The sequence below is a fragment of the Bactrocera oleae genome, chromosome 2, assembly GCF_042242935.1.
Source record: "Bactrocera oleae isolate idBacOlea1 chromosome 2, idBacOlea1, whole genome shotgun sequence".
NCBI lineage: Eukaryota > Metazoa > Arthropoda > Insecta > Diptera > Tephritidae > Bactrocera > Bactrocera oleae.
Genome location: NC_091536.1, coordinates 90,028,247 through 90,055,768, shown reverse-complemented (window position 1 = coordinate 90,055,768; position 27,522 = coordinate 90,028,247). Strand labels below are relative to the sequence as shown.

At 31.6% G+C, this 27,522-nt stretch overlaps 1 protein-coding gene across 3 annotated transcripts in view; it reads left to right on the top strand.

Moving 5' to 3' along the window:
* The window catches only part of puc (puckered), a 48,376-nt gene that overhangs the window by 6,926 nt on the left and 13,928 nt on the right, over positions 1–27,522 (top strand). For all 3 annotated transcript variants that reach the window (XM_036356799.2, XM_036356801.2, XM_036356800.2), the window contains exons 2-3: positions 5,892–6,047; positions 14,926–15,150. In XM_036356799.2, coding sequence (XP_036212692.2) covers positions 5,892–6,047; positions 14,926–15,150 — 381 coding nt within the window. The remainder of the gene's footprint in view (positions 1–5,891; positions 6,048–14,925; positions 15,151–27,522) is intronic.

Genomic DNA, 27,522 nt, shown 5'->3' with positions numbered 1-27,522 from the left:
ACGGTCAATTTTGTTGGTGTTTGTGTTGGAATTTAACGGCCAAGTAGCTGTTACAAGCGAAACTCGAAAAAATAAAATCAAGTCAAGTCAAATTTAATTAACCAAAAAACTGATAACGTCAACTATTTTCTCATGCTTCGCCTTGGAACTCGTACTACACATTTTTATCAAAGTATTTTGTTTTCTTTACTTTTGGTTTATTTATTTTTTTATCATTTTAAAAGCTAGTGAAGCCGCGAAAAAAGCTGATATGTCACACTCTATCAGCATATTTCCTGACTGTGGGGTTTTGAATTGCGCTTCGTAGAATGCACAAAGAACACAACAACAAGTACATCCATATTTACATGTACATAAAATTCTCTGTATTTACGAGAATTTTCAAAACTTACAAAACTGCAGATATGTCTTTTTTGACATAACAGCCCATATACATACATATATGAACGCAATTATTTCGATAACTTTAACGATATCCTTCTGAAATTTTTTATGCATTTTCACTATATCTAATTTTGTCGAAATCGATTTAGATTACTTTCCATACAAAAAACTGTTCTTGAAAAGGATTTGGCCTTATAACTCTATACTTTATGCGGTTATGAGAATGAAATTTTGACTTTTCCGCAGCAATTAGGCATATCAAGTGTACAAAGATACAGAAAATCATTTTATTTTAAGCGATACATATGTAATTGTCATAAAACCGATTATACTGTTACAATACTATAACTCCTCCGGTTAGGCAGCAAACAAGAAAATTAGTACTGTTTTTATTTATCGATAATAAAAAGTACAAGGAAGAGAAAGGCAAACCAGATCAGAGTTTCTTAACAACTACATCAACATACTACAACAACTAAATTTTTAAGATGTGAGTTTTAAATTCTTTTTGCGTTGTTTTTGCTTTGCATTTGTTTATATTTGATCTAGAACTTTATTCTCTGCTCCATAAATAACCTTCGAACAAGACAAAAAGCTAGCAAGTTGAATTCAATACAAGCGATTATGTGGATACTTTATTAAAGTGGTATAATTACTTGCTATGCTACATCTGTTTTATTATACCTGCCTATCTAATTTATACCAGTTGTTTGCTCAATTCGCTAGTCTAGAAAGTTTGGGACATCGAAATAAGCTTATGAACATACCAGCTTACTTGGTTTATACCAGTTTTTTGTTCGATTCGCCACTCTCCAATCTTGATCGAATCGGGTTGGACTAAATTTAAGGTTGTTTCTCTCATACAAATTGCAAAACTTGCGGCTTAGAAGTATTTTTTCTTTTTTTATACTATATAATTTGAATTAATTTTTACTTTTAGTTGTCTTGCAGACACTTCAATGAGTAATTTTATAAATATTTTAATTCAACTCGCTAAATTTGTAAAATAGACTATCTTATAATTACGTGCTCATCAGCTGTCATTCTCTTATCGTTTCATGCGTTATCTAACCTCACTGATCGTTGAAAATGTTAAACTTCGGTTATTTAACCATATAAAATAAAATTCTACATATTTACGCACAAATATTTGTACCGTAAGCACACAGATAACACAAAAACTATTTAACACATTTCCAACATAAATATTTATTGAGCTCGCACATGCGGGCATAAGTGTACGCACTTTGTCACTTTAGCTGCCGATAAGCAGCCCTTAAGCGACAGATAAAAAGTTACATTAAACTTGCTGTATTTACAACTACCATAAACTGTTCCCCCTTTCATATGCCTCGCACTATTTACTAGAACTTTTATTCAATTCGCGCTTAAATCCAGTTGTACTAATACATTATATACATATGTATATGTTTGTGTGTGTGTGCTTCATTCAGCGTGGCTCAATTCTCGCTGATAAGCATAATTTCTAATCAACAATTGTTGTTCACTCGACCTAGAGGAAGTTAATACACATCATACATGCTCCAATAATGTGTGACATATTGTTGTTGTGTTGTAGTGTTGTTGTATTTTGGTACCGCCGTATGCATAGACGACACATGGAATCGCACATTTTACAAAATTCATGAATTGAAATTTGAAATTCATGAATTAAAAATGACCCGCTTGCATTGTCGCAGCCGCGGACGCGTCAAGCGACTTGAATTTCTGCCGGCTTGCATAGTTTGTTTTATCCGTTTTTGAAGCAGTTCGCGCGCAGTTCAGGGCTTTGGTTTTGTTCATTAGGTTTGAAGTGAGCGTCGAGCGTTTTCAAAAAGTTTGTGTGGAAATAATTTTTTAGCGTGGGTCTTAAAGGCCTAAAATGTATTTTTTAAGTATCCAGCAGTTTTTGAGACATTATTTCGACAGAAATTCAATATGTTTGAATGGAATTTTGTTGCGCAAATTTATGAAAAGAATATTTTAATAATAAAAATATTATGTGAGTATCAAAACAGCGGAAAACTTACAAAAAAAAAAAAAAAATATTTGAAATTTACTTGTGTGAATTTTCATATTTTGGTAAAAAAAAAAAAGTATTATTTTATATATAATAAAAAGTACATATTTGTCTATAATGCTTACTTGTTAAAAATTAAAATTCATTAATTATTAAAAATCTTTTTATAATTTTTTTCGAATGTTTTTACTAATCCATAATGCGCTGTTCAAATACGCAGTGTTCCAGAAAAAAGTAGTAACTACAGTTGATAACAAAGATCAATGTTTTCTGATTTCATATATATGTATATGTACATATGTACAGTATATTATGTATAATAAAGTTTTTCGCCCATCACACACTTAGCGACTTTTGTGGTACTGTACTGTTTGAAATTCACAATCACAAATACAGTCACCAGTTTTCCGCCATTAGTCAGTTTGTTGCCAAAACCACAAAACACTTCAGACCGTTACGACTGCTAAATAAATATTGTGTATACAGTTATTAACGAATTGATATAGTTTTGATAAGATTATTTTGTAGTGGATTTCATTGATATAATAAATATAATATTACTGAGTCACAAAATCAAAGTCAAAGAGAAATACACGATTTGTAACATTTTGTTGTAAACATTGTAGCTGCTTGGTTTTAGAAGGCAAACATAGTGCTGTACATCGAATTAAAAAAAAAGTTTGTGTGAAAATTTTCAAAGTAAAAGTTAAATAATAACACTAAAGCAAAGACAAAAAACTTATAAAAAATAAAATTTTAAACTTTAAACAAAAACTAAAATGCAATAAAAAAAATTAAAGAAAAAATATAAAAAACTGAAAATATTTGTTCAAAATTACACAAAAAAATAAAATAAAAAAAATAATAACAATTCTGAAATCAAAATAGAAAAAATTTAAAGAAACTTTGAGAGTGCATTAAAATAAATTTTTTTTAAACCACAAGAAATTAAACAAAAAAATTTTCACTCAAAAATTATTTTAATCGATATTGCTATAAGTAAAAGGCAAAAAACAATATTTAATATTATTTTATGAAAAAAGTATTTGTATTTTATATAATTTTATAAAAAAAATCGCTTGTATTATGTATACTATTAAAAGAAAAAAATATTTTTAAGGCATTTAACATTATGCTGCATTCTTGATGCTGAAAAATTACAAAAACAAAATTTTTTCTGCAATAAAATCTGCTCAATTTGTCAATTATTAGCACATATTGAAGCTGTCTAAATCATACACAATTCATTAGCTCTGCTTTGACAAACTACACACAGCCTATGCCAAGGCGTCAAGTCAACAAAAATTAATAATGCGCACGTTGCTGCTTTATTTTAAAGCAAAAGTGCACATAGGTATGTGCACAGCTGAATAATTATAATACATATAGACATTTTTCAACTAAACTCTATATATACATACATATGTTTACACCTGCTTTAATATCATAATTATTTCAACTTTTTTATATTCTATTAAATATTTAATTTCGCTTTTCAATTCATGTAACAAATCTAGTCACTCAAAAATTCCATAAAATGCCCACAAAACTGCGTCTGTCAATAAAAATATAAATTTCAATAAAATTGCTAAGTATAAGTACAAATATATACCGTAGCTGGTAAAAATTCAGCTTCAGCAGCAGTAAAAACGCGCATAAAAACAAAATCGAAAAAAAGCAAACGGAACAAGTTGACGTCATGCCGTCACATCGAATCGAATCGCGTACGAATTCGATTTTAGTTCTGTTATTGACTTGACTTTTGTTAAATGCGAGTTGCGTGTTAAAATTTTCTATATATATCTACATATATTTCTCTACTCTTGCATAGCGAAAAGTTCGTACGATTAAGTGCATATGACTGACTGACTATACACAGTCAGTTGTTGTACCGTGTACAACATTTCGAGATTGGTTCAATTCATTCAAATATTCGCTTTTGTAAGGTACAAACCGACAAACCACCAAATGTGTGCCAATCTACGCAAATATGGTTTCAATTTGCTGTCTTCAGTTTATAGCACAATACCCGGTAGAGAGTAACCATAATTGCTAATGTATTGAGAATTTTTAAGCTTTTTGAATCATGTTTTATTTATTATTATTTATCAAAATTTGATTCAAACAATGTATTTTTCATTTCCGTTAATATCGCATTCCTCTCAATATGACGTCATTACGAAACCGTCGAACTTTTTTTCATATTTATCCTATTTCTGTTTAAATTTGAATTTTATTATTTTTTAATAACTAAAAAATAAAATCAACTTCCAAAAATCTTAAAAACAGAACAAAAGAAATTTCGTATATTTAATATTTTTTCCTTTTTTTATGTTTCTGAAATAACAATTTTCTCTATATGCTTTTAATTATTATTTCTTTATTTTTGTTTTTAATTTAATCTCTTTTTTTTTAAATAAAAAACTTTTTTTTTTATTTTTTAATATAAAAAATTATTTGTTTTGAAAAATTATTTACGACTTTCCTACAGGGCATTATCCCACTTTGTGCTTTTGTTTGTGCAATTCATTTGTTCGTTATTAAACTGATTCTTATATTGTCCATAATATTTAGTATCAATTATTTTTCTTTATACCTTAAATTGCTCTTTTATTAACTATTGCGTCTTGTTAATTATACAAGTATATTTTTATCATAAAAGTTTTATTTTATTTAATACTTTATTAATTTTTAGCAAATCCATTATTTTTTTTTAAGTAAAAATTTTTGTATAAATATTTAATTGAAAAGATATATATAAAAGTTTTTTAAATATTTCATTATACTTAATTGAATTTATTTAATATAATTTTATTTGATTATATTGTATATAACTTAATTTAATTTAATAAACTTTTTTTATTTCGTTTTGTTGTTTAATTTTGTTTTATCTTACTTTATAATTCATTTTGTTTTTTAAATTTTTTTTTAATATTTCGTTGTTTTTTTTTTTTGTTTTTTGATTATTTTAAAACAATTTAGTTTTCTTTGAAAATAGCAAATTTTAAGCAATTTCAAATTGCATATATTTTTTATGATCGAAACAAAAGCCATATTTTGTTTTCTTCGAAAATAAATTTTATGTAAAAACAAATAACAAGTAAAAAAATGGGTAGAAAATGTCTAATCTAAATACTGTCTTCCTGCAACATAAACCAATTTTTTTTTTGAAGAATTATAGTTGTCCATGAGAGTAAAGCCAGTACTCATATTTGAGTCATATTAGTATTTTTCGAAAAATAGCTTAAAAAGAATATTTTTTATTAGACACTAAAATATATATTAGAAAGCTCCACTCTCGTTTCATGTTTTGGTTACTAATTAAATTTTTTTTCTTATATACCATAATTGTTGTTTTTTTTAAACTTTTTTTTTTGATTGTTTATTCAGCTTCTGATTTTCTAAAATTCTCATAATTCTATACGTAATATATTTTTTTTACTTTTGTTAATACAAATCTGCTTATATTTCTGTTTTCACTCTTCAGATTGTAAACGATCGACAATTTGCGATACACACGGCACAGCTTCGGCACCTGAGGTAATGCCATCAGAAGACTGCAACGGGGATTGGTCCTCAACGATGCCGCAAACCGGCAATCGTTCGCCATTGATGAGAAGCTGCTCCACACCAGCTGTTTATGGTGAGCTTAATAATCAATTAAAACTTTATATACAAGCACATAAGTAAACATATATACCATATATATTCACATTCACATACAGCTAAAAACTCGTAAATTATTAAAATCTATTTTTCATTTGCATTATTAGTGTATTTATTAAAAATTTATGCCGAGTATTTGTTACCGATATTTTTAAATTTTTTTTATTTACTCATATATGTAATATGTGTATGTATGTGTGTACGACACTTCTGTCAAATGACTTTCTGTTAGGCATATCTGCCACTCGCTCCCAGCTGAATAAGCCAGTATTTATTTATGCAAGTTTTTAACATTCAAAAACACACAGATGCGCATATATGACAAGCATTACGTGCGCTGAATGCAAATTGCACAAACAAATATTTGCATAACTGAGGATAAAAATGATAACCGATATCAGGCAAAAGCAAGTCTGAGCAATTTAGCGAACTTGTTTAGCAAGCTTTTTGTGAAAATCACAGCTTTTGTCACGCGTTCAATCGTGTGCATGTGTATAAGCTTGTATATATGTATGTATGTATATATGCTTGCGCATTTATCTATACATATAATGTATGAGTGTATGTATGTATGTACTTAGGCCTTTATTTAGTTACACATATTTGCATGCGTTTTAAATGAATATTTATTTCCTCATCAACGCACTGCATCAACAAATAAATATAATTGTATAACATGCTTATGTATATGAGCGTTTCTATAAATTTACAGCTATGAAATAATAAAAATCTGTCGGTGATAGGTTGGTGCACAAAACAATAACTTTGACATAGGCAACCGAGCTTGGTGGTTTGGCGAGCGATACAATACATACATACACTCACACAAATTTAACATACATACATATATATGTATACAAGTATATATATATATATAAATATGCATAACGACAAATAAATTGTGAACAGTAGCTGTCAATTAAAAGCACATAAAACGCGCACAAACACAGCAACAACAGCAAAGCCAAATGGCAGCAGCAATTTCAGCTTCAACTGCGTCCCGGCGCATGCAAATGATGTCAATAATGTAATTCAAAATTACAAGTACTTGATTTTAATTTGTTTCTCGCTTTTCACTAGTTGTTCGCATTACGAACTGCGCTCACATTTATGTATGTATGTACATATATGTTGTTGTTGCGGAGTGTAGCGTGTTTACTGCAACGAGCACGTGCTGCATGCACGCCAAATTCCAACGCCACCACCACCACCAACAACAGCTACAACAACACCAGCGCCAACTAGCGACAGTGCAGTTGCCAACAGGCATGCAAGAGCAGTTGCTCATACGCCGTGTAGCACGGCTTTGGCACTTTGGCAAATGGCAATAATTCCACTGCGCTGCTTGTTGTAATCATGCAAATTATTTCTATTTTGCACAATCATACAAAACTATAAGTGCATGCTAATTAAATGGCTGGCCAGTGGTTGTTATTGCTGTTTTTGCCTTTTCACCTTCACAAAGCGGCGTGAAAACAACAGAATAATTTGCAATTTCGTCAATGCACAAAGCGCAAAACTTCCGTTAGACGGTATAAAATTTAAATGCGCGGTAAAGAGCAGCTAATAAGTTTTTGATATTTGTGTGTGTGTGTAATTTTATAATTATTTTATTATATACTATCTGCGCGCTTTAGTCGCCCGATCTCTGCTGTTATTGGCAAATCATTTGAAAACATCCCCATTCCTTTCTCTCTATGAGGTCAAAAGTACGCATGTACTGTATATGTATGTGTGTGTCTATCACTTATTGCTGGCGCTGGCGCCAACGTCGATGCTGCTGCGCGTCACTAGTGGCCCCCGTTGACACGACTGATAAGCTAAGACACAACGAATATGTATTTGGAAGCGCTATGAGCACGTATATAAATACATATGTATGTATGTACTAAAAAATGTTATTTATATTGCATTTGAAAAAACATATGTATGTTTGTAAACGTGTGTACAGTTACATTTTTTACATATGTACTTCGGGCTTGAATGCTTAGCCGCTTAAGCATGATTCATTTATAAGGCTTAATTGCTCATTCGCTGTGTACTTTATAATGATTGTTTATTGTTTTTGTTGGCATTGCATTTATTATTGAACTGTAAGCGGGCTCTATAGAGGTACACAATAAGCGAAAATTTGTGAAAAAATAATAACTTAGAAAAGAAATCACCAATAATTTGGTAATTTAGTAAGTTAAAGTGGTGATAACTTTTTTCTTTTGCATTTTTATTATTCAAAAATTTTTTTTAAGTTTTTAAATTAAAAAAAAATTTTTTTTTACTTTTTTTAACTTTAGAAAAAACAGCTAGGTATAGCGGTCATTTTTATATTGTTTATATATTTTATTATTTTGTCAATTCACAAAATTAAAAAAAAAAATAATAATTTTAATTGAGAATTTAATATGAATAAATAAAATAATATATATTTATTAATATTTTTACATATATTACATACTATATTATTCAATGTTTCACAAAGCATTATTTTCCAAACCTCCGCCACCACTGTAATTTCACCTGTCCACTCAATTATCTGCTAACCTTTTCATAATCGAATTCGTGAGTGTTTCGAATATGTATCACTCATACACACACTTTATTTCAGTTATTGTGAAATCAGTTACAAATGCATATACATATACTGTTACTAGCCGCTTTGTTAATTTATTACTCAGCAGGATCAAACAATGACGCGTCAAAATTCCTCCGCACCATTGATCATGCACATGCACTCAAGTATACATACCTATGTACATAAGTATGAAAATGTGAACTCGTTGATATTAGTCACTGACTAGGATGCGCTGGCTTTGTATTTTACCCAGGTATATCTACCTCAAATCAATGTGGTATAAAATGACATTACTCAAGTATTTGTAATATGTCGTTGAATCAGCAAAAGTGCGGGTTGGTTTTGAGAAAACATGTAGATTATCAGCAAAATTTCAAACAAGTGCAATATATGGCCTTTCATATACATCAGTGTGTACATACAAGTATATAAATTATATGAGACACCAGTCAAATACGCCGGGAATTGTTAAGGTTAGTGCTAATAAAAAGGGTATGGCACCTAAAATTGAGATCATCATGGAACTATGTACACATTTCGACTCATCGAGGAGTCACTTGGTGGAAGAATTTCTAAAGTGTTGAATCATATATGATAAAGTGATATATATAAATATGTATATGTATATGCATATCGAAGTTTGCATAGCATATATTCATTATATATTTATAGGTAAATTGTTTTACATTTCTAGAACATTTTTCTTTAGTAGTAAAAACATTTTTAACAAAAATTATATTAGTTGATAATAAACAGTTCAGTAGAGCATCCAATTTCCATGTAAAATGGGTCGCTGAGTCTGAATATTGGTTCGCAATTTTTTCTATCATAACACTTCATTTTTTTAAAACCAACTTATTTTAAAAAATATATAAAGATTTTGTAAAAATCTGCAGATAACTAAGAAAACTAGTAGTTGCTTCGAAAAAAAAATGGCGATTCGAAGCAGGAAATGGTGTAAATCCAGTAGACTGGTATAATCAAATAGAAGAGATCTTGAATTCGCCAAACTTTAGAGAGTGGCTAAACAAACGAACAACGTGAAAAAATCCGATAAAGTGCCATAATGAAAAGGGCGCAAATTAAAAGCGATTATACCAGTTTATAATGGTTCTACAAACTACCCTGAATTCAATTGAACTATGATAATTTTGTTCGTGCTTTCACATGTAATTTTTTATTGGCAAGAGCACAGAGCCCAGACCTAACTTAGTGCGCTGATAAGTGGCGACGGGAAGACTGTGAATTTAAAAAGCCTCTAAATGATTGATATCCGATATAATTATATGCTTTACAACAACCAAAAATGAGCTGATGTTTTCATGGTTCCTAAATTTTTTTCATAATGAGTAATATTTAGTGTTATATGTAGTTACAAATATATATATGTATGTATATATAGAACATATATGTATAGATGATATGTATAGAACGACACTTAAATTCATAAGACCTGAAAGCTTGCTATTCTTTATTCAATAAAAAATGTCTTCTATGAATTTCTATCCCTTTAAATTATTGTAAAAAATATTATTAACAATAAATGCTTTATAATAACTAAAATAAGCAAATCAAAAGGCAGAATATATGGAAATGTAATTTAGTATTAACTCCATAATAAAATTTATTGTTTTGAGTAATTATTAACATACATACTTTTCAGGAAGTAAAAATAAATTGCGTTTGTGAATATAGTGAGTGCTATGCGTTGCCTCAATGAAAAACTGATAAGAAGAAAAATGCTTAAAGTCCAAAAAATAAAAATATAAAACTGTAAACATTTAAAATACAAACAACTATTGGAAATATTAAAAATATTTATAAAAAATCCTTCAAAATAAAAACGAATTTAAAAAAAAAATTAAAAATTAAAAAAAAACTTAAAAATTTAAAAAATTATTTCAAATATAAAAATAAATTTAAAAAATTTCTTTAACCAAATTGTGTATACAAAAAAATTATTTTAACTTGCCAAATACTAAACCTGGATAGAAAAATCAAAAATGTTAGCATTTAAACTTTAAAAATTTTGAACTCCTGCTTATCTCCGCCATAAATGTACATTTTTTGTCTGCTGATTGGCATTTTTTAATGATAACGTTACGTACAATCTACCGCATACTTCAAAACAGCAGTGGGTATTTGTTTTCGAATTGAATATAACATGGGAATTTTCAAAAAGTTATTTCGAATTCTTATTAAAAATTTACTAAATTCCGCCACAGTTCCGGCAAGGTCAAAAGTATAACCAATGGCATGCAACCACTTATGCAATTTTCTGCAACTGCACATAGGCACGCGAAATACCGTTGCTGAGCGCACAACTAATTACATTCATATGTGTATATATATATATATATATATATATATATATATGTATATATAAGAGTGTATATTTATTTTTGCTTGCACTCGGGCCCCGCATGCCTACACAAGCGCAATTCAAATCCAAATTCAGCAGTCAAAACAAAACTGTCGGTCGTCATGGTGATCCTTAGCCATAAAAGGGACATAAACACAAACACAACATGTCATGCCACAAAACTTAAACGTGAACGTGAAGCAAAAGAAAATGCATGATAACCCAATTAGAAGCTTTATAACAGCACGGAAAATCAATACTTGCCTCAGAAAAGTTGAACATTTCTGAACTTGCTTGAGTCAAAAAGGCATAGAGCAAACATACACTATTATACGCATAGGCATATGTCTCTATACCATACGAATATTTGTAGTTGCCAAATTGCCATATTTCTCTCAACTATATTTCGCTTGCAACTAATGAGTATAGCGGTCAATGTGCACAAACTGTTGTTTTAACAAGCAATATGTCCACTAATTAATATAGCTTAGATATGCGTTCACATATATGTACATATGTATGTTTGTACATATGTAACTACATACATATCTATAACAAGATTACATGAATTTTTTATGCCAAGCATAAATATAGAAAATAAGGCTGAAAATACGCCGCCCAACGCTGTGCCTCACCACGCACATACATAGGTACATATATAGTACATGCATTATTTGTGTGTGTGTGCGTGTCCACCCCATCGCCACCGCAACGCTGGCTGCTCATCAGCTTGAAATTTCAACGCCACTGTCAGCCGCAATTATTGCGTGTATACGAACTACTTTTACCATTAATTTTGTATTTAGATACCCATACATACACACATATATATACATATGTACATGTGTATGTATATATGTCTAACATTGTTGTTGTTGCTTGTGGTAAAAGCTGCTGCTGCTGGCTCAATTGAAAGCACTTAATAAAAATGTACAACAATTCTTCAAGCATAATGTACTATGCTCTCGTAAAATGTTAGAAAAAATGGAGAGGAAGTGGGCTTGGGAGGGGGCGTGTTGTGTACAAATATAATGGCTATAAATACAGTCATATGTTCGTATGTACATAGTATGTATGTATATTGCCGTGCATGTGGCATGGTTGAAGCGATTAATACGCACGCAAGTGTTGTTGTTGCGTTGTTGTAATATTGAAGTATTTTCTTACGTATGCGTGTGTGTGCGTGAATGCGTGTGTTTGCATTACACACGGTGCGGTCGATCGCATCGCTGACATGACTCATGCGAACCGCGTGTATTTTTACTGCGTTTCTTTCAAAGAAAACTCACACATACACTTAACGTGTAACGTGTGTAACGGAGTAGGGCGAAAAGACAACAACAACTACTACATTGTAGAAAATAGAAATAATAAATGGTGTACAAGCGCAATTACAACAATGCGTGTAGATTTGTAAATATGCGTCAAATTTCAATTGCTGTTGATTCGTGCACAGATACATACATACGAACATACATACAGACATAGCCCGAAACCTTGCTATACGTGTGTCATTTAAGGCTCGTTTTACTGTAATTATTGTTGTGGTGATTGAGAGGCAGCAACCAAACGGGCCTCCGTCAGATTTACATATTAAATATTTATGGATATTAGTAAATACATACAAGCATACATACATATATACATATGTACATAGTAGTAAATTTGAGTCGGAAGTGTCAAACCCTCACTAAGACCGTCTCGTACAAATAATTTTAAAGTTAAATTTGTGACATCATTTAAGCGCTGCTCTGAGTGAGAAAATTAGATAGAGAGGGAGAGAGAAATATTAGAATATTATGTCTAAAGTCTATGAGAAGTAACCATCCCGATGTCTCGTATTATAACACCTGTCTTCTATTTGTCAAATCTTGTGGTGTGGCGAATCGAACAAGCAACTGACATAAGTTAAACATAAAAGAACAGATTTAAAAGAGATTTTACTACTTGAAAAAGGTATCCACATATTCTCTTATATAAAACTGTGGCTTCACATGAATTTTTTTTTAAAGAGTAAAATATTTAAGAAGAGCATTAGCGAGTCGAGAAATGGCGAACCGAAAATCGTCAATATCAGATTTCTGCCATGAACCAGACATACCTCGCTCTACATTTCAGCAATTTTTAGAGAATTGAAAAAAGGTGCCGAAATTTTTGAACTACTTAAACTAAGATACCAACTAGGCGCAATTTCAACCCAAAAAAGTTGTCTTAAACTACTTAAAAGCACCGACAAATCAGACAAAGAGTTTCTACTTTTATAATTAGCATCTTGGAAGACAAAATAAAATATTTGAGGTTATATCTCAATTAAAACTAATATTTTAATAAAAATGATTAGCTCTTGAGCAGAAAGAACTAATAAAATTATATATGCGCCAGAAAAATGGATTTTACTACTTCTAGTGTCGTCTAATTTTGCTGCTTACTTACATACATACTTATGTATGTAATTTAAGGCCTTCCTGGCGTACGTTCTCACTATAAACCCTCAAAATGCTTAAAATTTCTAACGATTCTCCGCGCGTACGCATATTTTTACGAGCGCAAACATTTCCATTATAAACATTTACGACTAACTCATTCTTATATTTTTACGTGTTTTTTTTTATTTTTCGTGCCTCGAGGGCAGAAGCAACGTCAGCAAATACATACCGACATGAAAAACACAAACTGCTCGCTTGATCTACAGATCTCGACAGACGATCGCACACATGTGCGCTAAATACACAATTACAACAAAAAAGGAAAACGTAGCCATCATTACAATTGAGCAAGACTGGCCACTTGCCGGGCGAATACATTGACCGCACGTTTTAAACGAAGAAAAAAAATTTAAGAAAATAAAGTGAAACGAAAAGCTAAGGGCCTAAATGAGGCCAGTTTTCTGAGTTAAACGTAATACGGACCATAATTTACAGCTTTGATGAAAATTTATTTATAAAAAATATAATGTAATTGTTTTCTTAATTTTATATACATATGTAGATATATATGTATATATACAATATATGTATATATATTTTTTTTCGTTTTTGCTTTGTGTACCAAAAATAACACATAGTCAGAATCACAGTTGGCTGCTACGCCTTCCTGTTTTTTTTCTGGAGCTTCCCAAGCGAGAGTCGTTCGAAAGCAAAACAGAAATTCACTTCAGAATGAAACGTTGGGGAAGTATATATGTATGAATGTGTACTATATCTACATGTATATTTGTATATGCATAAATATAATTTTCATTCTATATATTGTACATATGTACATAAATATTTGTTTGTAGGTGGAGCAGCTTTGCCAATAAGCTGATGAGCGCATAATATTATAATACGAGTATCATATTAATAAGCATGCCATATGCCATATATAAATATAAACAAATGTACCTATGTATGTATGTATGTGAGTTAAAAAGCGCTAAATTGGGCGCGTGCGGCTTAAACCACATTCGAGCAGTGATATGGGCCATGAATTCAGATACACATACGATATATAACTACATAAGTATATACGCGTATATATCGACATACCTACATATGTCAGTATATCAAATCTGCTCTCCAATAAGATCATTCATCAGCGCACCATTTTTGTTGACTAATATACATACATATGTACATTATTTTACACTACGCTTTGTTTTTTTTTTTTTAATTTTCAACATTTGCGTCGTAAGAATATCGCATTTGTAGTGTAGAATATTAAGTAATCGTCGCTAAATGCAAATTTGCACGCGCATACATAAACACATACCATTACAAACTATATCTTTTATTCTAAATTATATGGGTAGCGTTACAAGTACTTGATAGAAATTAGTTTTGAACAAATTTTTCGCTATATATTTAAATATTTTTGCATATAATAAATATAAATCTTATTTAATTATCAATTAAATTTGACTTTTATCTTTTTTTTTCTCCTTAGATATTGAAACCCATCCCGCGTCACCAGTTTTCCCCCATTTACTATTGGGCAACGGCAAAGATGCCAGCGATCCGAGTAGTGTGGGCGCCAATTGTGTTTTGAATGTTACCTGCCAAGCACCCAGTTCAGGTCCAGCGCCGGGACTTAAATATAAACAGATACCTGCCAGTGATACGCCACATCAGAATATCAAACAATATTTTCAGGAAGCCTACGATTTTATTGGTAAGTACAAAACATTATAATTAACTATTGAATGTGTTTGCTAAAGCTAATATCAATGGGCTTGTGAGTCACGTGTAAATACAAATTGAGGTTAGCTTGAAATGGGTGGTAAGAGTAAAAAAATAAAAACCTTGATTTACATAAAGAATCATTAGAATATTTATTAATAGTTTAGGCTGATATCTTGATAATTTCTAATATTTTTATTTAAATAAATATTTTATTTAGCTACCTAAAATAGTTGTGGTTATGTGCTCTGGTAGAGTAGTTAGCAGTTTAATGCGCTTTTCTAAAAAGGAAGCCATCAACAAAAGCCTTTTTTTGTAACAAAAAAAAAAAATACACAATACAGTAAAATAAATAAATACAAAATATTTAAACATAAATTAATTAAGCGTAAAGTTTGGGTTGGAAAAAAAAATGTATTTGTTTTTAATTTTTACGAATACTCTTTAAGTTTTTAATTGCTAAAAATATTTATTTTAATTATATTGCGTTATATCATTATTTATATTTTTACCGTAATTTTTCTCATTTTTTTTTTTCAAAAGAGCATTTTTATTTACTTTAATTTAATTTATTTAATCTCATTTATTTTAATTTTTAATGCATAATTTATTTTATTAACATATTTTTTATTATATATATATTAATTTATTATATTTATTTTGTTGATTTTTTTTCATTATCATTTTTTTAAATTATTTATTAGTTACTATTTAATAATTTAATTTTCTCTAATTAATTTTAATTGTTATTTAGCTCTTTTGTATTATATCATATATCTTGCTTGAAAATTAGTATTTTCGTCATTGTTTTAACTTTTTTATACTTTTTTAATTTTGTTATTATTTTTGTTGCCAAATCATATTATATTAATTTGTTTATATTTTTATTTAGACTTATTATGTTGCAATTACTTAGTTTTGTAAGCACAACTGTACATATGCTTGCTTTCACTCAGCTACTGTATTTCATAAACGCAAATCCGCTTATTCTTCCAACTTACTCATTTAGTTAAGCCACTAGTTACATGCTTTTTTAATGCCTTTATTTAATTATAAATTTGCACAGCCTTAAAGAGATTTGTCACTAACCACGTGAATTTGACATTTGCAGAAAAATTGAAAATAAATTTAAAAAAAAAACCTTGTATACTTACTCATTGTGCCTTTAACAATAAATTGGTGGGATTAAGTAAAACAATTTCCAATATTGCTAACAGTGAATTTTCTTTGCTAAATTTAAATTACTACATTCGCTTTTTGTTTTCTTTTTATACATTCTTGACGTCAATCGCCAGTTTTCGCGGCTTTGAAAATTTTCCTCAATAATACGAGTAATATACATATGTATGTATGTATTTCTCGTTCGCCGTTACACGCACATGTTGTTGTTGCACAATATTATGGCTTTTGCATAGCAAGGAAAATTATTGTAAATAATATTTGCTATAGACTTATATTTTAGCGCTGTTCGGCTAAATGTGCCTCGCCAACCCTTTCGTTGCTGCAGCGGGCACAAAATCCCATTGGTTGCATTTTGCAGTTGTGGCCGCTTTTGCTTTGGTAAGCAGTCGCTAGCCGTCATCGGGTCGTCAGAACAGCGAAGTCTTCAATTTTATTTAATTAGCAATATTAACGTACAATTTTACAATGCAAGCAACTTGCTGTACGCGTATGTTGTTGTTGTTGTTGCTCCTATTATTATTGTTTTCTGTGTGACGCTCCTGTATAAAACGACAATAAAATTCACAGCGCCAACGACAACGCAACTACTGTCTACCATTTGAGTGACTGTCCAACCGTGCAACCAACACACACATACAAACGTGAGTAGACTACGCAGCGCCTGTCGTTAGCATTGCTGTAGTCGGCCGTGTCTTGCTTCGCCATTCGTCACAGACAGTATGGCTCCTAGTGACACTTACATAAGCACAAAGTTACGTTGCTGTTTGTATGTATGTATGTATGCCGGTCGTGCGACCCTCCAGACTGCAGCAGGCGCATTTGTGGTTGCTGTTGTTATTGGCGGTGTTGCTGCAAAAAGGCCAACAGCCCGAACGACACAATGCGAGGGAATGCCTGGGAAAAGTTGTGTACACGACGACGACAACGTGAAAGCCCTGTTGGCTGGGGCTGGATTGCTGTGCATGGCTGTTTGTTGCTTGTTTTTTTTTTTTGTTTTTTTGCATTTGCCGAAGAAGCAGGAGACTTTAAGCAGCAAAAAGGCCAAAGAGTGTGTGGTCAATAGTTGACTCAAAATGGTTTTGTTGCGTGTATTATTTCATTGCTGTTGATTTAGTGACTGTTGCCGGCAAGCGTGTCTGCCAACCGTTTGGCGTTGCTGCAATTTTATTGTTGTTGCTGTTGTTGTTATTATTATTATTGCTTTCCTTTTGCATTTGCGCCTGCCGCTGGCTGACGTGCTGTCTAACATTTCGACTGTGGTAGGTAGCGCCCTGTGCTGTGGTAAGTTTCTTTTCCGCCCTTCATCGACTGATGCATGACGCATCAAAAGCGAAGCGCCTGCCACGAGAGATCCCGTTAGCTGGGTAATCAAGAATAACCACAAGCGCTCTTCCGGTTCACTTATAAATACGAGTATGTATCTATACTATATATATACATATATATTATATGTATATACTTATGTACCACCAACCTTCCACCCATTCGCATTTCTGTACCCTGCCCGTAGCTCACTTGTGCGCTCAGGAGTGCACTTCCTTTACTGTTTATTTGTTTATATCGAGCTCTCAATGATTAGTCATCCTCAGTTTTCTTCGTGTGTCGGCGCACTCACGCAGCAAAATCGATCTGAGGGGTTGTAGCTGCTCTATTTCATCGTCGTTGTGTTTGCCTTACAACGTTGTTTCGATTTTTGTTTCTTATAGCTGTTTTTTGTGCTACTTGTTGTGAGTAGTTGTTGCTTTTTACGCAACATTTCACGTCATGACCACAGTTTGAGGAAAGCATGCACGCACTACTGAAGTCAGCAAAAGACATGCCTAGTAAGAAAAAGCTACATAATTTAGTTGATAGAAGTTCGACGAGCAGATAGAGCGCTTAAAGTGTGTAAAAACGTGTATAAAATTCAGCAAAAAGACGCTAAAATTAAAAATGATTCCTTAAACTCACTCTTTCGAAATAAATGCCAATTTACGCAGTCATTTTGACAGCTGTCAAATATGAAAAACAGTTCCAAAGCAAGTTTTGACATTTTGCAAACTGATTTTAATTATTAGACAACTGATATTATGCCAAAATACAACAAAAATGTCATTTCAAGTTCAAGAGTTTATCTTCAGTCCTGAAAATATTCATAAATTTTGTGAAATGCTTTACATTAAAAGAGAAAATTCGCTTTTAGTCTTCAAAAATTTCCATTTATATTAATCCTTTTTTGTACCGCTCACACCACAAACGCTGCGCTTCCCAGCAGGTAAATGGGGAGGAAGTATTTTGCTGTATGCGTAAAACAACAACAGCGCCAACACACGCACTCACCGCTCACAAAAATCCAAAAATAACAAACAACGCCACAACTGCTACTGTTTTCATTCCTTTGCGTTTTGTTGTAGTTGTTGTGGTTGTCACAACAGCTGCCACGAGCACGTCTGTAGCCTTAAGCGCACTCACATACATACATACACACTGATGTGCCGCGCTCATTGCTGTTGGTGGTGGCGGCATTATTTTTGTTCTTCCGCATGTGTTTTTCTTGTTGGTGGTGTTATTGCTGCTGCTGTTGATGCTAATGATGAGGATGGCGCACATTGTCGATGAGTCATCGCCTTATAAATGCAAATGTGGCACAAAAAGGCGCTACACACCACACCACCCCCACCCACCGGTGTGGCACTCTTTTGTTCTTTTATTATTATTATTTTCTTATATTTCTTTGTGGTGCAACAACAACAGCAACTGCTTAGCACCTTCATTGTGGCTTGTCGCGCTCGTTTGCTATGCGGCTGTCATCGATTTTGGTTTATTTTCGCTTTATTGCGTCGTACATTTAACCGTTACCGCGGACACGAGCGCCTCCACCCCACCTTCCAATGGCTGTGTCATGTTTGTGTATTTATTTGACTGCGGCTGCCTTAAGGCAAATCCTTAGCTCCACCGCAACCCAAGCTGGCAGGCAGACTTTTGTGTGTAGACATGTACATATATGTATGTGCATATATATATTTGTGTGTGTGTGGTAATATGTGCGCTTGCCTCCATCACCTTCGTCCTCCTGCTGCGGGCATTGATCTATTTTCGAACGTGTGCTGAGAAATAGCCGAAGGACGGTGGACATTTTTTCCACGCTCTTACCACCACAACTACACAAATCTGCACACATGCAAATGTGGTTACTCATAAACATTAATTTTGCCTTTTGGCGGGACAGCGCGCGACTGTTTGCAGCTAAATAGAACTACATTGGGGCCAAATTGTTGACACGCGGCCTTTTGCTATGCCTTCACACCGCTCAACGCCCCTGCTTCCGCTTTTTGCAGTTTTTGAGTTTTCCAACAATTTGCATGTTTATTTGTGTGTGTGTTTTGGTTTTCATTTGCTTAGCGGTTTTCCAATTTGCATCAGCATTTAACGATTTCTTGCATAGCTTAAACTTACAGTTATGTGCATTTGACTTTTGGACTATTGTTGCTGTAAAGTGTTGTGTAAACAATTTTCTTCCCTTTTTGCAGTTATTTTCAAGAAACTCTCTTAAATTTGTTTAGGAACTTTTTACTGGTACTCTTACGTAACTATTTGCGCTTAATGTTAATAACTTGCCTATCCATTTGCTGTAATAACTGTTCGCATTCAGTGTCGTAAGTGGCTATTTGTAGTCGTTTTTTCCTACAACTATTACCGAATTTTCCCATTAGCCAGCTGCTAATGACAGGTGCGTGGCTCTGGAATATCCGTTAGCGCAAGTAGTGTTTCCATGCTAGGGTCGCGTGCGTTTTTACCATTACCGTTGGTCTATTAGATCTAATGCGTACGAAAATAGAATAAAAATACAACTTTGTAGGGAAATTTTCGTAATTAACTATTTATTGAGTATACATGCAATATGATTATTTCGAGCGGAAATTTGGATTTTAGTCGCTGCTGTCAATTCAGAAGTGTGCGGTATCAAAAATAAGGTTTCAAGGGACACGGAGATGTTATTAGACTTTTTTTTCAACAAGCTTTCATAAAATAATATTAGGCGAACTATTTTTATTTTTATTTTTTGTGTACTGTGTGACTGAACTAATATGGAAAATTTTCAAATTTTGTTGTTTTTAAAAAATTTAAGTTTAATTGGAGGCTGTGTTCATTACTAAAACAGTAATTGCGTTGTTAATTAATTTTCATTTTCCACTTGAGCTAAGATATCAGGTTGTAAAGCCTTGACATTTTTTTTGTAACTTTAAAATAGAAAAGTCCAAATTTTAATTTTAATTACTTTTTAAAGCTATTGCACATTATATAAAGTTGAATAGGATGTCAAGAATGGTATCGCTCTATATGTTTTAAATAAATAATATAATATATTCTCATTACTGTAAATTCAATGAAAATTTTGTATCAGAAAGTTACAGAGATATCAAAATTTCCACAGAATCGATTTCGATTTGCAACAAATTTTTTTATATAATTTTACAACGAACTTCACACTCATTGACCATATTTGCTCATTTGTTTACAAACTATATAATTTTTTTTTTCTGAAACTGAATATCCCGATATTTGAGATGATACCTCCAGTCTTAATATACATATGTACATGCATATGTATGTATGTTTGTCAACATTTTTTCAAAACCCAACAACTCATGCTAAAATAAATTATTAAAAAAATATTACCAAGGTACAATAAATCTGTTAGAGAAAGCATATAGAAGTATATACTATGTTTATATATTAATGTAATGAAAGCAATATATTTACATATACACATACATATAGGCATATAATATATTCGCACATTCATGCAAGTGATGATGACAACAAAAGCTCTCAAAAAATACTTTTTTTTCATTAAATATTCGCACACGGCACGAAACCATTAAAAATACATTCACTGCCAGCCTACCAACGGACCGACCGGCCGACCTTACTGCATCCCACCAACCCACCACCTAGAGCACACACGGCCTATTATCACCCCACCGTTGCCTTAATACGCGCACACTTTACATTACAACTCTGCAATAATCTACGACGAGTGAGTAAGTAGTACCTTTCCACTGCCCAGCGCCGCCGAACCCCCTGAGCAACGCACACGCATACACTAGTCAACGTCAGCCCGTTCACACATCTACACACACATATGTATGTACATGAGTATGGGTGTCTAATGCTACATATTTTAGCTGCTGTTGTTTTGCTTCTACACCGCACTCTTCCTGGTATTTGTCGTGCCTTTTAAGTACAAACTAAAACTACAACAAAAACAACACACAACAACGACAATAGAATATTTAAATGCTAACAATACACGGCAATATCTGGCAAATATGCCCATAAATACACAGACACACTTGAATAGCGGCGCTACAGCTATGCATACATATGCAAACACATACACCCATACATATTTTTATATGTATGTATGTATATATGTTTGTCTGTGCAATGTTATCTAGGAGATTCGAGTGTATAAGCGAAATTTCGCTCTCTACTCACTCATACCCGGCCCGGCGGGGTCTGCTGCCGTTGAAGCAACAGCTACAATAGCCAAGCAACACAATAACAATTTGACAACAGCAACAACAGCGATCATAAGTAAAGAATCAACAAAAGCAATGGATGACTAGCTGACTGACGGCGACTTCCCTGCCTACAAATACACCAACATACACATACCTACATACATACATATGTATGTGCTTTGAACACAAAAAGAAAACGGCAAATCGCGCTGGCTGCTAGCTCGCTCACTGGCTGGCTGGTTGGTTGGTTGGTGGTTTGCGGCTGTCGACTGACGATGACTCATCATCCATTTCATTTTTATGCCATGAAATTTCTGAAGCAATCGCTGTGCGAGTAAATATAAATGTTTGCATACACACACGTACAAATGAACACATATACATACATATGTACTTACGTATGATATTTATATGGCGTTGTGTTTATTTTCGTGGCACTTAGGTGCGCGTGTATGTGCTGTTGCCCTAATGCCTGTGTGCTTAAGCGCAGATGTGTGCGTATGTGTGTGTGCATGTGAGTTCTGACGCTTATAGCTACATTCTGTATTATTGTTATTATCATTATAATTTCTTTTTGCGACTTTCTGTAGTATTATTTTTTATGGATTTTCACTCATTGCGCATGCTGAATTCATTCATGCGCTGCAGGCATCAATTATGAAAAAAAAAACACCCAATCCTAGTTTTATAAAAATTAAATTATTGTGACCTTACATATCTGAAAATTTATATGCGACTTGGCAGAAAATAAGCACAAAATTGTTTGTTTACCTTCTTTAATGCATTTGCAAAGTTTTTAATTTTAATACTTTTAATATACATATGTATGTATGCTAATTTATGAAATTTTTTTAAATTCCGAATTTTATTGTTCACCAATATTTTTAGTGTTTTTTAATTATTGTTTAAAAATAATTTCCGAGTTAAAAAAAAATTTAATATGAGCCGCCGATTCATGATTTTTTTTATGTTTCTATTAATTTTTTTTTTAATTTAATTTTTTGTTTTGAAAATTTGAATATATACCAATTTTACACTTTTTTCAGTTTTCGATTTTTAATGTTTACCAACATTTTAATAATAGTTAAAATATTTACTATAATTTTAAATTTAAATATATAGAACAATTTTTTATGTTAATGTTTACTAATTCATACATTTATTTAATAAAATAAAAATTAAAAATAATTTTTGGTTTGGACAAGTTTAATATCGTCCAATTTATGCATTTTTTAAATTTTATTTTTATTTTAGTTTAAAATTGAAAATTAATTCTTTAAAATTTAAATTTGTAAAAATATATCAATTTATATTTGGTTTTAAAATTGAATTTTAAATTTAGAAAAAAATTATCATTTGTCTAAGATAGCTAAAGCAGTTCAATTGTCCACATTGCAAAGTACTAAATACGAAATTATTTACCTATTTTTTAGTAATTTTTTTGCAATTTGCTATTAATCAGAATTTTCTACAACAAAAGTTTTTCCAACCGTCTTTTAATATTTATTAAAGACGCACATCTTTAATAGCAAATACTTAGTACGAAACTATATATTTATTTCATTTATATTTGATAAATTTTTGCATTTTTCGCTAAACAATCATTTTTTTCCAATTTTCAAAATTTTCCTCAAAATTCAAGTTTCTCCAATTTTCTCCAAAAACATATTTATACGTATATTTTAGTGTAAAACTATTAATTTTCCATACTCTAGCATTTCTAGACTTTTTTTAAGTTTTTTTTGTGCTTATCTTACACACAAATTTGCATTTGTACATATGTATACATATTTCTAAAATTAAAAAAAACATTATTAATATTATTTTTCCCAGTACGCAAATTTCCACACTTATTGTGTTTAACCAAAAATTTATGCAAATAAGCAATTAAAAATACATTTAAGCCCCGGCTCATTGTTTGCCAGCAGAAATGCAATTACCCATATTCATTATTTCGTTCAACGCCCGTGTGCGTGTTTTTGTAGTTGATTTTTTTTTTATTATTATTTCTTATTCCATTTTCTATTTATTCTTTACTTTCAATTGTCATTTGTCGACTCATTCCTTTAGCGCTTCATTGATTTCTTTACATTTTTCCATTCATATATTTTACATATGGCTATCAGTAAGCCTGGTGCGAAAACAGATTTATTTCCACTATTCATTCATTAGTTCGGGCATAACTACGAGCATACAAGCGTTGACTCGCCAAACAAACCAAATGTGTCATTACGCACGTTCTTCACGCTGGAATTAGCTGAACCGCCCGGCTGCCCTTCATACAACCTCATACACTGGGCCGCCACGATGGATTACTATTGCTGTATTTTTACATATGTACATATATACTCTTCCTATTCGCATTTCTGGCTTACTATGGTACATATAATATGTATGTATTTAGATTTGTTTTTCATGTTTGACTTGGCGTTGCCCACCTGCTTCCGCCGCTGCCAGTTTGGTCAGTTGCTTGGCTTTCAACAAAAGGAAATAATAATAATAAATATGTGTATATATGTAGTATATTGTTGTTACCTTTTCCTAATTATTTTCTACAAATTCCAAGCGTAAAAAATTTAATTATACTTTTTATAGAATAAATGGCACTTGACTCCAAAAATTTCTCCAGCTAAGAGCCTGAACTTTCGTGAATGAATCAGATATCACTAATTCTTCTTGCTGTCGGCACTGCTTTCTTGTTGTTACTTATAGGTAACTGAGCTAGTTTTTGTTTCCTCACTAGCTCCCTCCCTCTCTCTCTGTGTATTTTCCTCGCTCTTTATTGACAGTTATTTTCAGTTTATTTCACTATTTTATTTCTTCTGCTTTTTACACATTATTTTCAAATTAACAATGTATTAGCTTAGCGCTGGTGTATGTTTGCTATGCTGCTACCTTATTTTCTTACTTTTTCTTAGCCCGCTGACATAAAAATTTTCTACTAAATGATGCATTGACTTCTATAAACTTTCGAGAGGCACGTGTCAGGTGTTGTCATAAATAAAGTGAAGGTGAATTAAAAAAAGATGGTATATAAATAGAATTTGGTACAAAAGGAAATTAGTAAAAATATAATGAATATTTCTCGCATGCGAAAAAACTAGCAAAATGTTTCAGTAAAAAAGTTAAAAAACCAAAAAAATTTACAAGCAATAAAGAGCACAAAAAATTTTAAAATAAAAAACTCTTACATGCGAAAAAAATATGAATATGAAATAGTTAATTGTAAAAACAAAGTCAACAATAATTTTAATGTGCACGAAATTTTTCTAAATTAATATATTGACCATTTTTATCAAATTTATAAAAACTAAAACAAATTTAGAAAAAATATTTATTAATTTTTTAATACTTGTTCTCCTAAAAAATAAATTACCTGAGCTAAAAAATTCAGAAAAGTTGAAAGTGTTTAAATAAATGATATAAATTTTTACAAATAAAAAAAGCTTAACATTTTTAACATGTGAATAAACATTATTAGATCAATATATAAAATAAATAATGATATATTTACTAAGAATTTTAAAGCTCTGAAATCAACATACAAATTATTAGAAATTATTTATATTCAAAGGTAAAAATATTTTTCTTTGAATTTTCCATTGATAATAAGATAATAAATTGTTTGTGCTGCTAAAATAAAATATTTACAGCGAAATTTTTTTAAAATAATTTACTATAAATGCGTTGCGTACAATTTTTCTAAGAAAACTGGAGACGCAGTTTTCAAAACTATACGTCTCGCTTATAATTACACTCACTGTTTGCACGATAAGACGACAAGTTGTCATGATTATACATATCCGATAATATTTAGAGTAATTGTTTTAAAAACAAATTCAAATATTTAACAGAGCCGGGGCAGATAGTAAAAGTAAAACAATGCCACGATGAAATTGATAAGAAGGAGAAACAGTAAATGCCTACAAGAAAAGTAAAATTCAGATATTAGAGGACGAAATGCTATGTATTTTCAGCTATTTAATTCGTTTTTTGAGAAAATTTGTACTAATTAGTTTTTAGCCTAAATGTAGGCAACGAAGTTTTTTAATTTTTGTTTACGATTTGAAGAGCTTGCAAATGTTATTAAATAACCCTTTTTAATATACACACGAAATGGAAGATAAAAAGAATTAACAGTAAATTGGGTTGTAAGCGCTTACTTATAGTTTTTTTTTTTTTTGGATCTTTTAGGAACTTTAGCAATTTAGCACTGAAAAATATCTGGGTAGAAACTCAAGCGCAGTTTCTCAGAACTTAACGAAATATGTTATTAAAAATGAATTTACATCAAATCCAAGCTAAAAAGTTCTTTTAAAGATTTAAATTTTTATTCGAAGAAGTTTCAGTTTTCGAAAATTTACTTATATGTTTATAAAAAAAGTAAAATATTTGTTTTTCACCAAGCGTTCTTTAATGCTTGCCCTTAATATTTGTGTTCAGTAAAAAAAAATTTAAGTACTTTAAGCCATTAAAAATATATTTAAAAATAAAGCTACCTGCGCTTTTGACTTTGTTTAGCCATAAAAAGCAACAAAAACATGAAAATGTGCATACCTATATTTCTATTTACGCAACTTAACACCGCCGACATAAAACTTTCTCAAATACAAATGTAATCTAATGACAGCGGAGGTGTTAATTATCACCTTAGTGCTGATTAGATAAAAAACAATAATAAGATATTGCAAATAGAAGTGCGACTCTCGTACTTAAATTTACGCCATATTGTTGTTGTTTTTTTTTTTTTTATTCTTTTCGAGAGCGAATTATTTTTCGAGGTGCTGAGTGCAACCCTAATCATGACAGCTACAAAGTGTTTTCATCAAACAAACGCTTTTATCGACAATCTATGACTCCTTTTCGGCACATTATTGTTGTTGTAGTAATAGTTTTTATACTAAAGATTAGCTATTTATAATTACTAATCACTGTAATGGGGAATTCAACGCGATTCAGGCATTGATTGGACAATTATGCCAAATATTCGCAATGCGGATGTTTTGAGGACGTGTGCACAGTTATTAATAAGCGCCACAGACCATGCATGCATGTGTGTGCATGTAAATATTTTAATATTTCCACGCATTTGTCATTAGGCTAAAAATAAGCGGTTTGGGTGGGTGTCGAAAACCCAGAAAATTTAAAGAAAACAGCGAAATGTATTTGCTATTGACGCGCTGTGAGTGTGACCAAAGGAATTTAAAAGCTACAAACAAACCAACATACTTACAATAACAGTCAAGGCAGACACGCATGCATGTGTGTGTGTTTGTGCGGTCTTTGGTCAACGCTGCTGGTTATCCGCATTGATGACTTACTTCTGCACCCACATACTTAATTATATATATATAAATATATATGTTATATAGTATAGCTTAGTGCGCAAACATATCAATCTGTAAGTAGACTCATGCTTCAGCAATTTCAAATATAAACAATTTCTTATAAGTCATAAATAAATGTTCACAAGAAAGTGACGAGTATATGCTGTGGAGTAAGCTCGTAAAAATTCCAGCGGCTCAATGCTTATACATACTTATGTAAATGCTTATATGTATGTTTGTACATAAATCACTGGCGTTGAAATCATCCAGCGCTTCGCGGTAAAGAGACAAACAGGCCAAATATGGGCCGTCATCTAAAAAGGGGGAGCGCGGTAGGCGACACACATT